General features: G+C 57.9%; 1 protein-coding gene across 3 annotated transcripts; it reads left to right on the forward strand.

Moving 5' to 3' along the window:
• The first annotated feature begins 191 nt into the window (after nt 1-191).
• Nucleotides 192-10,013, forward strand: PIDD1 (p53-induced death domain protein 1). Of its 3 annotated transcripts, none has more exons than XM_036765475.1 (14): nt 192-847; nt 1,247-1,456; nt 1,539-1,593; nt 1,671-1,872; nt 1,991-2,119; nt 2,205-2,384; nt 2,476-2,614; nt 2,811-2,946; nt 3,315-3,465; nt 3,547-3,670; nt 7,518-7,636; nt 7,831-7,938; nt 8,271-8,470; nt 8,703-10,013. In XM_036765475.1, the coding sequence occupies exons 1-14, from the start codon at nt 259-261 to the stop codon at nt 8,929-8,931; spliced, it is 2,571 nt and encodes an 856-aa protein (XP_036621370.1). In that variant the 5' UTR covers nt 192-258; the 3' UTR covers nt 8,932-10,013. The 3 variants fall into 3 exon arrangements, with proteins under 3 accessions (XP_036621370.1, XP_036621371.1, XP_036621372.1); XM_036765476.1 differs by having other exon boundaries at nt 2,551-2,614; XM_036765477.1 differs by lacking the exons at nt 7,831-7,938; nt 8,271-8,470; nt 8,703-10,013 and adding an exon at nt 7,041-7,177 and having other exon boundaries at nt 7,518-7,627.
• Nucleotides 10,014-12,311: the final 2,298 nt, after the last annotated feature.

Genomic DNA, 12,311 nt, shown 5'->3' on the forward strand with positions numbered 1-12,311 from the left:
GGTGAGCCGAGAGCTCCCTGGGGCTGCGTCCCAGAGGAGGTCGGAGGGAGGCCAGCCCAGGGGTACTGCAGGGGAGGTGGGTGGGCTGTGGCCCCCTGGTCCTCAGGGGTAAGCCAGGAGCTCCCCAGGGCTGCCTCCCAGAGGAGGTTGGGGGGAAGGCCAGCCCAGGGGTACTGCAGGGTAGGGCAGGTGGGTGGGCTGTGGCTCCCTGGGCATCTGCCACTGTCTCCATGAGGACATTTTGCCCTCTCACTAAGAATGCTGCATCTCTGCCTCCATCACTCCTACTGCCTTCCTCTATCACTCTGTCTGTCCCTTGAAGGCCTTCTGCCTCTGGGCCTCTTTCTCCCTGTCCTTGTGGGCATCCCTCCATCCTGTCCCTCCATCTCTTTTGGCCTGACCTGGCCTCCCATGTTCTGCCCCCCACCCTCAGGTGGGCACCACCGTGATGATCAGGGCTCGTGCCTCCGGGGCTCCCTGACCTCACTGCCCCCCTACCTGAGTGACCTGGCCCACCTTGTCCACCTGGATCTCAGCTTCAACAGCCTTAGGGTGCTGCCAGCCTGTATCCCCCAGATGACTGGTCTGGACGCCCTCCTACTCAGCCACAACCTGCTTGAGAGGCTGCCTGAGGCCCTAGGCGCCCTCCGGGCCCTCACCTTCCTCTCAGTCTCCAGCAACTGCTTGAAGGCTTTACCACTGGGCATGGCCAGGCTGACTGCCCTGCAGCGGCTAGACCTTTCTGAGAACTGCTTGGAGGCGGTGCCAGAAGAGATGGGGACTCTGAGCAGCCTCACCGAGCTCAACCTGGCCTCCAACCGGCTCCAGAGCCTCCCTGACTCCCTGGGTGAGAGCCCTTCTACCACCCCCCTGCCAGTCAGTCAGCTTCCTGGGCACCCAGACAGAGGCAAGAAGAGGAAAACAAGCTGGGGGGTCAGTCCTGTTCCCTGCTCCCACCCACCTGCCCCTCCTTCAGGATCTAGCTCAAAGTCCACCTCCTCCAGGAAGGCTTCTCAGATCATTCCCCCTCCTCACCTTCTGGGGAGCAGGGAGTCAGCCCCTTCACCTGTCCCCTTCTCTGATCCCTTCAGATGGTAAGGAAGACTTGGGGGAGGGGACACCTGCCTGTGCCAGAGACCCTGTGGGGGATGGGGCTCAGAGAGGCTGAAGAGCTCCCAAGGCCCCTGGCTGGGAAGGATGGGGTATGGGGTCCCACTGACCACCCCCCTCCCCCATCTTCTCTTAGCCAACCTCCAGTACCTGCGCCTGCTTCTCCTGCCCAGCAATCTCCTGGTCTCCATCCCTCCTGGCCTCGCCCGCCTCCCGCTCCTCACCCGGCTTGACCTGAGAGACAACAGGCTTCGGGCAGTGCCCCGGGAGATCCAGGAGGCCTCCTTTGTGAGGCTGCAGGGGAACCCTTTGGGAGTGCCTGAGCCGATCCCTCCAGCGCCCCCAGGTGATGGCAGATCCCGAGGGGGGAGGGGGTGGGGATGCCCCCCCAGCACTGCTTCACTCACAGTCCCCATTACTTGGTGCAGGGGAAGACCCAGCTCCCGAAGTGCCCAGAGTCCTGCTGGCCTCAGATGCAGACAGGTGGGAAGGGGGTTCGTGGTGGGGGATGGGGCCCCACCTTCCCCCAAGTCCAACATCTCTAAACTCTGGCTCCACAGTTTCACAGTGACTTCTCATGGGTGCTCCGTGGCCCTGGCCTGTGGGGTCCGCATGCTCTTTCCCCCCGGAGCCACCATTGCCCCTACCACTGTCCGCTACCAGCAGCTGCCCCCAGAGCCTCACCTCGTCTGGCTGGGCCCCCATGATGCCCTCCTCAGTGCTGTCCTGGAGCTACAGCCCCATGGGACCCCCTTCCAACAGGTTTGGGGCTGGGGTGATGCCAAAGGTACTCCTGGGGGAGGGGTCAGTGTGCGAAGGCTGGGCGGCCTAAGTGCATCTGGAGAGCCCTGCAGAAAATGAGGGGTCTGTGTGATGACAGGAGGTACACCTGTGGCTGCCTTTTGTTCCGCCTCGTGCCTGGCATGGCTGCCAAGTTGTGGTCAGGACCCTGAGCGGCCATACCTGGAAGGACCTGGAGACACACTTGGAGAAAGAAGAAAAGCCCAAGGTTGGGGGGGGATTGGGGGGAGAGAGGGCTAGGCTTGGGGTCCTTGGAGGAGTCTCTGGCCGCCCCCTGACCTTCCCCCCTTCAGCGGCTCTGGGCCAGCTGCCGAGTTCCACACTTCTCCTGGTTCCTGGTGGTGTCCCGTCCGGTGGAGGACAGCTGCCTTGTGCCTCGGGAGGGGGCACTTCTCTGTTCCTCAGGTGACCCCGGGGTCAAGGTCATCTTCCCAGCCGGGGTCACCACTGAGCCTCGGCACGTCCGCATACAGGTATGCTCAAGGTAGGGGCCAGGGGCCTCTGGTTGTTGGGGGAAAAGCCTGTGCTCCCCCACCCCCAGCTCTCCACCCCACTCTGCTCCAGGTGGTGACGGTGTCAGGCTGGGCTCTGGGTGAAGATAACGAAGCTGCCGTCAGCCCCCTGCTCTGCCTCTCCCAGGATAACTCCCACAATTTCCTCCGGCCAGTCACCATCCAGCTGCCCCTGCCCCCAGGCATCACAGGTGAGACCTGGCTACTGAGCATGGGCCCTTGGCCCAGGGTGGCCTCTGCTCAAGGCACCCACATTCCCCTGTAGGGCTCCCAGCTCAGGTGCCAAGTTCCCAAGTGTGGCTCTGGAGGAGGGAGGGAGCTGCGGGGCATGGGGCAAGTCAGCCAGGACACCCTGCTTCTCCTCCCTTCTTCCTTCCTTCTCTCCAGGCCTGAGCTTGGACCGTACCCATCTGTATCTGCTGCACGGAGATCCTCAGGGGCTGGCTTGGGATGATATCACAGCCCAGGTGGCTCTGGAGCTCACCCACCTATATGCCCGCTTCCAGGTCACACACTTTTCCTGGTTAGTGTAGGATGCCTGGGGGAAGGGGGGCAGTGCTGTCCAGCCCAGGCCTTATCTGCCAGCCTTCTCTTCTGCTAGGGGAAACCTCTGTCTGCCATCCCTCTTCACCCTCCCCCCAGCTCTGTCTGCTATCCCTCCTCCCCTTCCCCCCAACTCTGCCACTCCTCCTCCCCATCTCCTGCCTTCTGTCTGCCATCCCTCCTCCTCCTCCCCCCAGCTCTGTCTGCCATCCCTCTTTCTTCTCCCCAGTCCTCTGCTGTCCCTCTCTCCCCACCCCTGTCCTCTGCCATCCCTTGCCACCTCCACCCTAAGGCTAGGCCAGCTCCCAGCCCTCCAGGACAGCTGTGAGCCTGACTCGTTGGCCTCAGGTACTGGCTCTGGTACACCACCAAGAGCTGCGTGGAGGGCCTGGCTCGCAAGGTCTATGATCGTCTGCGCCTATACCGAGTGAACTTCATTGCTCTGCAGAGGCGGCGAGACCCCGAGCAAGTGCTGCTGCAGTGCCTGCCTGGAAAGAAGGTAAGGGAGGGGACAGGGAAGGGGCAGGGGGTGGGGTCTGGCCATCAGCAGGGGCTCCCTGACCCCAGGTGACCCCCCCAGGTGGAGCCCACCCTGAAGAGGCTGAAGCCGAGGTACCGCGGCCCTGAGCCCTCTGACACCGTGGAGCTATTTGAGGGCGAGCAGTTCTTTGCGGCCTTTGAGCGTGGGATCGACATCGATGCTGGTATGGGCCCCTGCGGGGGGGGGGGGGGGGGGGCCGATGTGGGTGCCAGCCCTGCCCCACCACCCCCCACCACCACTGGGCCTAGGTTTCTTTATCCTAAGGAAGCCTAGAAGGCAGGGAAGGGGGAAGGGCCTGGGGCATCACCTGTGCTTGACTTAGGAATGCCAGGGACCCAGGGACTGGACAACCACAGAGAACTCCCAGAGCTTCCCCTGGGCCAGGGTGCCAGGTGGGAGACCCGAGACCTTGTTCAGACCACTGGCTAAGCAACATGCCACCTTCTATCAGCTTCTCACTTTGTATGCAATTGGATTTGGCCAGACAATCAAACCCACACCCCATACACATGCACATATACGCAAACACGCGCACACACATGCATACATGTGCACACACACAACACACACACACCTCTCATACATACACATCTACACCCACACTCGCACACATACACATACTACATACGCTCACGCACATATACACACATTACATCCCCATGCACGCACACATGCGTCCTGCCCCTCCCTCCCACCTGTTGTCTCTGCCTCTGCTCACTGTCAGCCCCTTCTATGACAGATCAGTAACCACGTCCCCGACCACAGGGCTACTGAGGGGGCTGGGGGTCCTTATGGTGGGAATTGTACTGAATTGGGCTCCAAGGACTTGGGTTTACTTCTGGTGTGACCTTGGGCCAGTCTGTGCCTGTCTCTGAGCCTCAGTTTCCCCTCTAGCTCAAACGTTGATTAGTCCTGATTGACTCATTGGGCTAAGCACAAATGGCCCCTTGGAGGCCTCCTTTTAAACTGCCAGTCCCCAGCCATGACTCCTCTGTGGGTCTTTGCCTGAGAAAAGCCACCATTCACCTCATGTATGTTTCCATGTTGTTTTTCTTTATTTTCTTCGATGTCTCCCCATGACACTGAATGCCAATTCCATTGAATTAGGCCACACTCATGGGGTGCCAGGCTTTGATACCTCTGGCCCAGCCCATGCCCTTCAGTCTTTTCCAAAAGAATAATAGAGTTAACTTAGAAAATGCTTTGCTAGGATAAAAGTCAACTCTTCTCCCCAGTGTTGCCCTGAGTTACCGTCTCAGGCCTCTGGCTGGAAAGGAAAGCCACGTGGTCCAGTACCTCAGACCAGGCAGCTCTTGGCAGCCACTGTTGCCTTTTCTAGAAGCTCACTGGGTATCCCTTTACTCATGTCTGCCGAGAGGGGAGTCCCTGACTAGCTGCTGACGCAGCAACTCCACTGTGCACCAGCTCTGCCCCTCCTGCGGCAGAATGAGGCTGGATCGTCTCCTTTCTGGTCATGTTCCACCCGAACCTTCGCCAGCCAGGCCCCCCATGGCCATCTCCAGTCTCCTCAATGCCTGGCACCAGAACTGAACACTGTTTCTGTTGGGATCCAACCAGGGTGGAGGGCGGCAGGACCCGCTCCCGTCATCCAGGGATCCTTCTAAGTTGGATCTTCTGCACATTTGAAGAGGCTGCCCTCTGCGCCTTCCTCCACATCCCTGATGGATGTGCTGGACAGCACAGGGCTGAGGGCAGAGCCCAGGGCACTGGCCTGGTGTCCCGCTAATGGCTGCACGAGCTCACCTACCAGCAGGCCCCAGACGCTGACCAGAAGCAGCGGAGCAGCCTTTTCAAATGCTTTGCTCAAGTCTTGGGGAGATTTTTCTAGCAGTTCCCTGATGTGCGCCCCCCCCAGGCTGGCTGCTTGCTGGCCCTCTTTGGCTAAGGTCCCCCACTGCTCTCCACATGGTGTTTGGAGCAAAGGTTAGGGTCACTGGCCTCTCCTTCCCAGCCACCAACCATCCCCCTCCTTTTTTTGGAAATGCTTCTCTGGGCCTGTGGCCCCTCTGTCATCCTCCCGGGGCCTTCAGAGGTCCCTGGCGGCCCCAAGCGAGGCTTCAGCTGCCATAGGTTGTCACCATCCCATCCATCTCTTTCCCCCAACCTCCCCACCATCATCCTTGGCTTCCTCCTGCATCTGGGCTTTTGGGGCCCACACCTTCCAGCACAGTCTCCCGGGGCTGTCTGAGGCTCTGGAAATCACCTTCAAGGCCTTCAGGGGCCTCAGAAAGGGTCCTGGCAGTTAACCCTAACCCTGTTATTATTGTGATTAATTTGTTATCGCTGTCCTTGCGGTCTGACTTGTAGTTGTGGGAGCTTTCTCTCCCTCCTCATCAGACCTGAGGTGCAATTGGGGACCCTAAAGCCTTGTTCTGGAGAAGGGCCCATGGGCTTCCCCAGCCTGAAGCCAGACGAGCCTTTCTCTGGACCTTTTCCAAAGCCTATTCCTGGGTCATGGATTCCCCGAGGGAGACATTACATCTCCTCAAGATTCCTTCCACTCTGGCTTCAGCAGCCAAGTATTCCTGGGGGACTAGGATGACTTTGGGGGCGTCACTGGTGCCCCTACGTTTTGTGAGATGAAGCTAGCCTTGAGGCAAGTCACAAACATGGCCTCAGTTGGACTCTGTGGAGCTATAATGGGCAGGGCTCCACCATGCCACCCCCAGCCTGCTTCCTCTTTCCTGTTTTCTTCCCGAGCCCAGAGTGTCATTCCCATTCCCCCCCCACCCCACCCCCAGGTCAAGCAGACCTCCTGGTGGGATTGCTTGACTGCTTTCTCTATAGTCGGTGCCATTTGTGTGTGGACACTGGAGGCCAGAGGTTTTGTTGCTGGCTTCCTTTTTGGATCCGATTCCTGATAATTCCTGCTCCCTGTCCAGGCTTGCCCGGGCCATTCTCTCTTCCTTCCCTTTCAGCTTAAAGCCATCTTACTTAGATACTGATGGTTTGAAGCAGGGCGGGGCCTTACTGACCCTTGGCTTCCAGGCTGTGGCCCAGAAACCCAAACCCTGGCCTCAGACATCATCTTCATTACCGCCTGCCTTTCCAGCTGTAGGAACGCCCCCATGCGTCCATGATCAGAAGTGCATTTCTCTTTTTGGTTTTGCCCAGGACTTTCGAAATCTTAGCCCTGTTTTCTGCAATTCTTCTGGTGGTCCTCACAGGAATCCCCAGGAACAGAGAGTGTTCTGGTCAGCCAGTCCTCTGGAGGTTTTCCACTGTGTCGGGGAGTCCCATGGGTTGCCTTCATCCCCTTCCCTCTCAGAATCACCTGAGCCTAAATGTGTGCCTCCGACTTCTCCAGATTCCCTTCCCTTTTTTCCTCTCTCCCCTTCTGGAAGCACTGGGTGTGCCTCTCCCTTCCCCCTGCCTGGTCCCTTTCTCCTTGAGGGCAGACATCTCAGTCCCCACACATATGGAAGGGTCTTCCCTGGTGCCGGCAAGCTCACAGCACAGAGAGCGACCTTCCCCTTGCCCCGGCTCCCAGCAGACTTCCTTCTGTTTGCCAGCTCCTGTGACAGATGACGTCTCGACAAGGCAGGAGGGAGAGCCTGAGCCACAGATCTCCAGAAGCTTCTTTCTGCTCTTCTGGAAGCTGGGCTTGGGCAATGCGTGCGGGACCACGGTCTCCAGCCTGGCACGCAGAGTGAGCTCCCTGGGGTGAAAACTTCATTTGCTGATGCACATCAGCAGAGGCCATTGAATAATGACTTACCCAAGACACACAGCCAGAATAGGTCAAAAGCAGGCTCTGAAGCCAGGTCTCCCTGGGCTATGGAACCTGTTGGAGTGGCTGGCTTGGGCCTCAGGACAGGTAATGTTGAAAACAGGCTGATGTTAGTCTCTCACCTTTCCTGGGGTCACACAGTTTAAAAGTAGAGGTCAGGCTTGAACTGCAGTCTTCCTGACCCATTTTGCTTAAGCTTTTCATGAACTGTGAAGAGTCAGGGATTGAACTGTTGGGTTATTCTGGTCAATCCCCGCAGATCGCCCAGACTGTGTGGCAGGAAGGATAGCCTTTGTCTTCTACTCCCGCCTGAAGAACATGAAGGAGATTTATGTGACATCCACCGTGGACAGGAAGACACAGGCGGTGAAGGGGCAGGTAGGCTACACAGACCCCTCCCTCTTCCCTCCCCAAAGGGGCCTGGGTACCACATGTGGCCACCTCAAGGGGAGAGGAGAGGGGGGCTGCCATCTTGTCCCCCCACCCCTGCCAGCCCACACCCACCTCCAGCTACCTCTCGGGCAGCTAGGTTGGGGCTGGGATCATTGTGATTATTGGCTTACTACCTTCAGGTGTCCTTTTACCGAGGGGCAGTGCCCGAGGCTGTTCCTGAGGAGGCTGTCCGGAGGCGGAAGGGCCCAGATGCCCTGTGGCTTGCTACACTGCCCATCAAGCTGCCGGTGAGCATGGAGTGGGTGGGGAGGGCAGGGGTCAAGGAAGAAAGGAAGGAAACAAGCATTTATTAAGGACCTACTGCATGCCAGGCACTATGCTAAACTCTTTACAAATATCCCTTTGGAGCAGGCCTTACAGTTAAGGGAAGGCAGACAGAGGTTAAGCCACCTGCCTGGAGGCTGGATTTGAATTTGGGTTATCCTGACTTCAGATCCATCACTCAAGCTGCCAAAGGGCCTGATTGGGGAGGGGAAGGGGCAGTTATTGGGCAGGGATGCCCAGAGGCATCTGCTGAGGGTAAGAGAGTCACACCTGCCCTTTCCTACGTGTTGGACAGAGACTACCCCAGGGAGAAGGGCAGGGTCCCCTGGATGGGCTGACGCTAGCTTCCCTGAACCTGGGTGATCCTGAGAGTGGTTTCCTGACCCAGAGCAACCTTCTGACAGTGGCCAGTAGGCTTGGTCCAGACTGGCAAAGTGTGGCCCTGCACCTGGGCCTCTCCTACCCGGAGGTCCAGCGGATCCAGTATGCATACAGGTAAGGGGGAAGAGCCAGAGGCAGGGAAATCTCCTCCTCCTGGAGACCAGAGCAGGGGACCACCTTTTCCCCTATATGCTCCAGGAAGAGGTGGCCCCTACTGGGGCCTTCATCGAGTGTGGCCTCCTGGCCGTGCCTCTTGGGGTCGAGGGAAGAGGAAACAGGAAGGGTCACAGCCAGAACTGTGGGGGCTTGAGCCTGTGCTGTCTGAAACACATCCCTGCCCCCACAGGGATGACCTAGATGGGCAGGTCCGACACATGCTATTATCCTGGGCTGAACGCCAGGCTGGGCGGCCAGGCAGCATCCAGCAGCTGCTGGAAGCTCTGGAACAGAGTGATCGCCAGGATGTGGTGGAAGAGATACAGGCCATCTTGGAGCTGGGCCGGAATAAGTACCAAGCATCCATCCGTCGAGTGGGCCTGGCCTCTGAGGAAGACCCCCCTAGTGCCATAGCCTAGGGCTCCCAGAGCTGCTTCACTCCACAGAGATCTTCCAGCAGAGACTGCTAGCCCCCACATACATGCCTTGTGGGGAAAGAGCTTCCAACACTGCTCCAAGCCCATTTCCTCCCCGGTAATGGGGGCCCAGGGACAAGACAGAGAAAAGCTCCTTTCTGCCAGACTCACTCAGTCCCTGAATGGACGAAGCAGGACAGAGGGAACCTGTTGGCTGCTAGCAATGCTGCTTCGTGCTGGTCCAAGAATGATTACCCAGTAAACAAACCTGATCTGGGTTTGGTGGGGAGTGGGAGCTGCCACAAGAGAGACCCTCTGAAATTACCCTCCTGTCTCTGCACATTCATGTAAAATTTATGCTATACAATCTCAACTGGGCCCTCATCACTCCTGGGCAGTCTTTTTCCACCCTTAATTAACTCACAATCCCAAGAGCTCATGGCATCTCTTCCAGAAAAAAATGAAGGCCATTTGCTGAGAGCTCCCTCTTCGCTGGTCCTCTTCCTCCTTCTCCTCATCTCACATCCCCCAGGTGCCTTTTCACTCCAAGAGCCGACTTCCTGTCCGATGGCACGTACAACCATCCCCTTCCATGGCTTGTCATTCCACACTCTCACTAATCTTTGATTTTTCCCAGTTTTCTGGCTGCTTCCCTCCCACCTACAAACATGCCCATATCTCCCACGTGTGACAGCTTCTTCTCAGTCTCCTTTGGGCTGTTCATCCAGGTCACACCCATCAACTGTGGGTGCCCCACAAGGTTCTCGCCTGATCCTCTTCTCCTCCTTCCAAACCATGGCCAGCGGGCCAGACTGGCCAGCGTTTTGCCAACCTCTGGGAATGTATAGTCTGGACTTGGGAATCTCCTCAACTCCCCTGGATTCAATGATCCCCTCTGCTATGACGATGTTCTCAGATCATAGCCTTTCTGTTGACCTCCAGACTTAACAAGTCCAACTGCCTCATTGGACATCTCAAACCTGATGGCCTCTAAACATCTTCAGTCAGCCAATGAACATTAAGTGCCTACTATGTGCCAGGCACTGTGCTAAGCTCTGGGGATCAAAGGGAAGCAAGAGCCAGTCCCTGCTCTCAAGGAGCTCACAGTCTAACGGGGAAGACCATATGAACACAACTACATACAAATAAGTTACAGGAAGGAGAAACTGGAAATAATTAAGAGGGGTAGGGAACCAAAAGCCAGAGAAGGGGAGGGAGGGCATCCCAGGCATGCAGGTCAGCCAGTGAAAGTGGCTAGAGTTGGAAGACAGTATTGTTTGGGGAACAGCAAGGAGGCTGGTGTCACTGGATTATGGAACAGGTATAAGGTAGGGGGTTTCCAAAGCTGAAGTCATGCTTTTCTCACCTAAAAATCCCCTCGATCCTCCTAACTTCCCAGTTACTACTGAGGGTATCCCTGTCCTTCCAGTCACCTAGGCTCATCCTTACCCCACACCCCCACGTACGCACATCCAATATGGTGCTCAGGTTTATCCGTCTCCCCAGTACCGGCCCCATCCTGGTGCAGACCCTCATCTCCTCATGCCTGGACTACTGTAAGAGCTGTTGCTGGGTCTGCCTGCCTCAGTCTCTCCCCACTCCAGTCTATCCATCCTTCACTCACTTGTCAAAATGATCTTCCCTAAAGTGCAGGTCTGACCAGGTCACCCCACCCCTACTGAATAAACTCGTGGCTCCCTATCACCTGCAAAGCCAACTAGCAAATCCTCTGGTGTTCAAAGCCCCTCATAAAAATCTGGTGCCCTTCTCCCTTTCCAGTCCTCTTATGCTGTGCTGCCCACTCTGTTTAATCCAGCGACATGGCCGCCTCCTTGCTGTTCCCCAAAGGAGACTGCATCTCTCCTGCACCTCCAGCCATTCTCTCTGGCTCTTCCCTCTGGCCTGGGATGGTCTCCTACTCATCTCTCACCTCCAGTCATTCTGTCTGGCTATCCCCCCAGGCTGCGAATGCTGTCCATTATCATTCTGCCTCCTGCTTTTCCTGGTTTCCTCCAAAGGCCAACTAAAACCCCACCTTCTTACTGGAATCCTTTCCCACTCCAGTGACTATCTGCACTCTATCCTGTCTGGATCTTGCTTGTGCTTAGTTATTTGGAGTCTCTCCCTTTAGACCAGAAGCTCCTTGAAGGCAGGGGCTTTTACCTTTGTAAAGCACTTAGCATTTAGCCCAGTGCCTGGCACATAGTAGGTGCTTAATAAGTGTTTATTGCTGCCTGGCTCTCTGCACACTCCTCCCTCCTAGCTTATGTTCCCCGCCAGCCCAGGGCCCCCTAACTCCCTTAAGATAGGGGAAAGGGGCCTAGGCCCTGGCTTTCTGTGCCAGGCTCCACCCTCAGTAGAACTGAGCCTTTCCTCTGGGAAACATTGTAACCGAGCAGTAGCCCAGAGTAACAAGCTGGAGGCAACAAAGTTACCCGAGGCGACGGGTGGGGCCGGGGAAGAGTTGATCCTATTCCGAGTCAGAGAGGAAGCTGCATCCCTGTCGGCCCCTGTGGCCAGCCACCCTGCCGGGAGGCAGATTCGAGGGCCCAGCCTCTCGGAAGCTCCTTGGCCAGGGACTCAGTGCAACAGGAACGCAGATGGAGAGTTGAGGGCAAGGGGGGTGGGGGGCGGAAAGAATGGGGCCAGAGCACGGGGTGGGGGGGTGGGGGGGGCCGGCACTCCTGCCAGAGGGAACGGGGAGAAAAGGAAGAGGCCGGGCTGAGTGAGGGCCCCTCCCCAAGAACAATAGGCTCTGAGAGCTCATGGAACCAAATGAAGGGCCTTGAATGGCAGGCTGAGTCTGGATCTGATTGGCCAGAAAATGAACCACAAAAGACTCCTCTCCCGATCACCTCCCGCCCCCGCGCTTGCCCCAGGGCAAGACCACAATGGCACCCAGGTTAGCTCAGAGGAGAGTGGGTTCGGGCCATCTCAGGAAACCACGGGCCACAATACCTCCCGCTGGCCTCCGAAAAGTCTTGGAGGTCCTGCTCCAGGGGGCCCTCAGGAAACAGTCATCTTTGACCCTGCCCAAGGCCTGCACTGAGCTCAAGTGGACACCAGGGGGAGCCTGGAGCCCTTGCTGGCCCCGAGGTGGTCCCCAGACCCCTCGCGGGGCCGCCCAGAGCAGCTCGCGCCAGCAGGGAGGTGGGGGCTGGTCTTTAAAGCTCAACACACGCGCGTTACCCGGCTAGATTTCCACCCTCCCACCCCTCCCCCCCGTAGATCCATTCAGACTTTTCCGACCTGCCCGAGGTAGGACGCCCCAGGGTTGGGGTCCGACTCCGTGCGGGTGTCCCCGCAGCTACTCGGAGGCGGCCAGAGGTAGCCCCCGAGTCTCTCCAGGGGAGCAGGGCGGGGCCGGGGGCGGAGCAGGAGAG

The sequence above is a fragment of the Trichosurus vulpecula genome, chromosome 6 (genome assembly GCF_011100635.1).
Source record: "Trichosurus vulpecula isolate mTriVul1 chromosome 6, mTriVul1.pri, whole genome shotgun sequence".
Taxonomy (NCBI): domain Eukaryota; kingdom Metazoa; phylum Chordata; class Mammalia; order Diprotodontia; family Phalangeridae; genus Trichosurus; species Trichosurus vulpecula.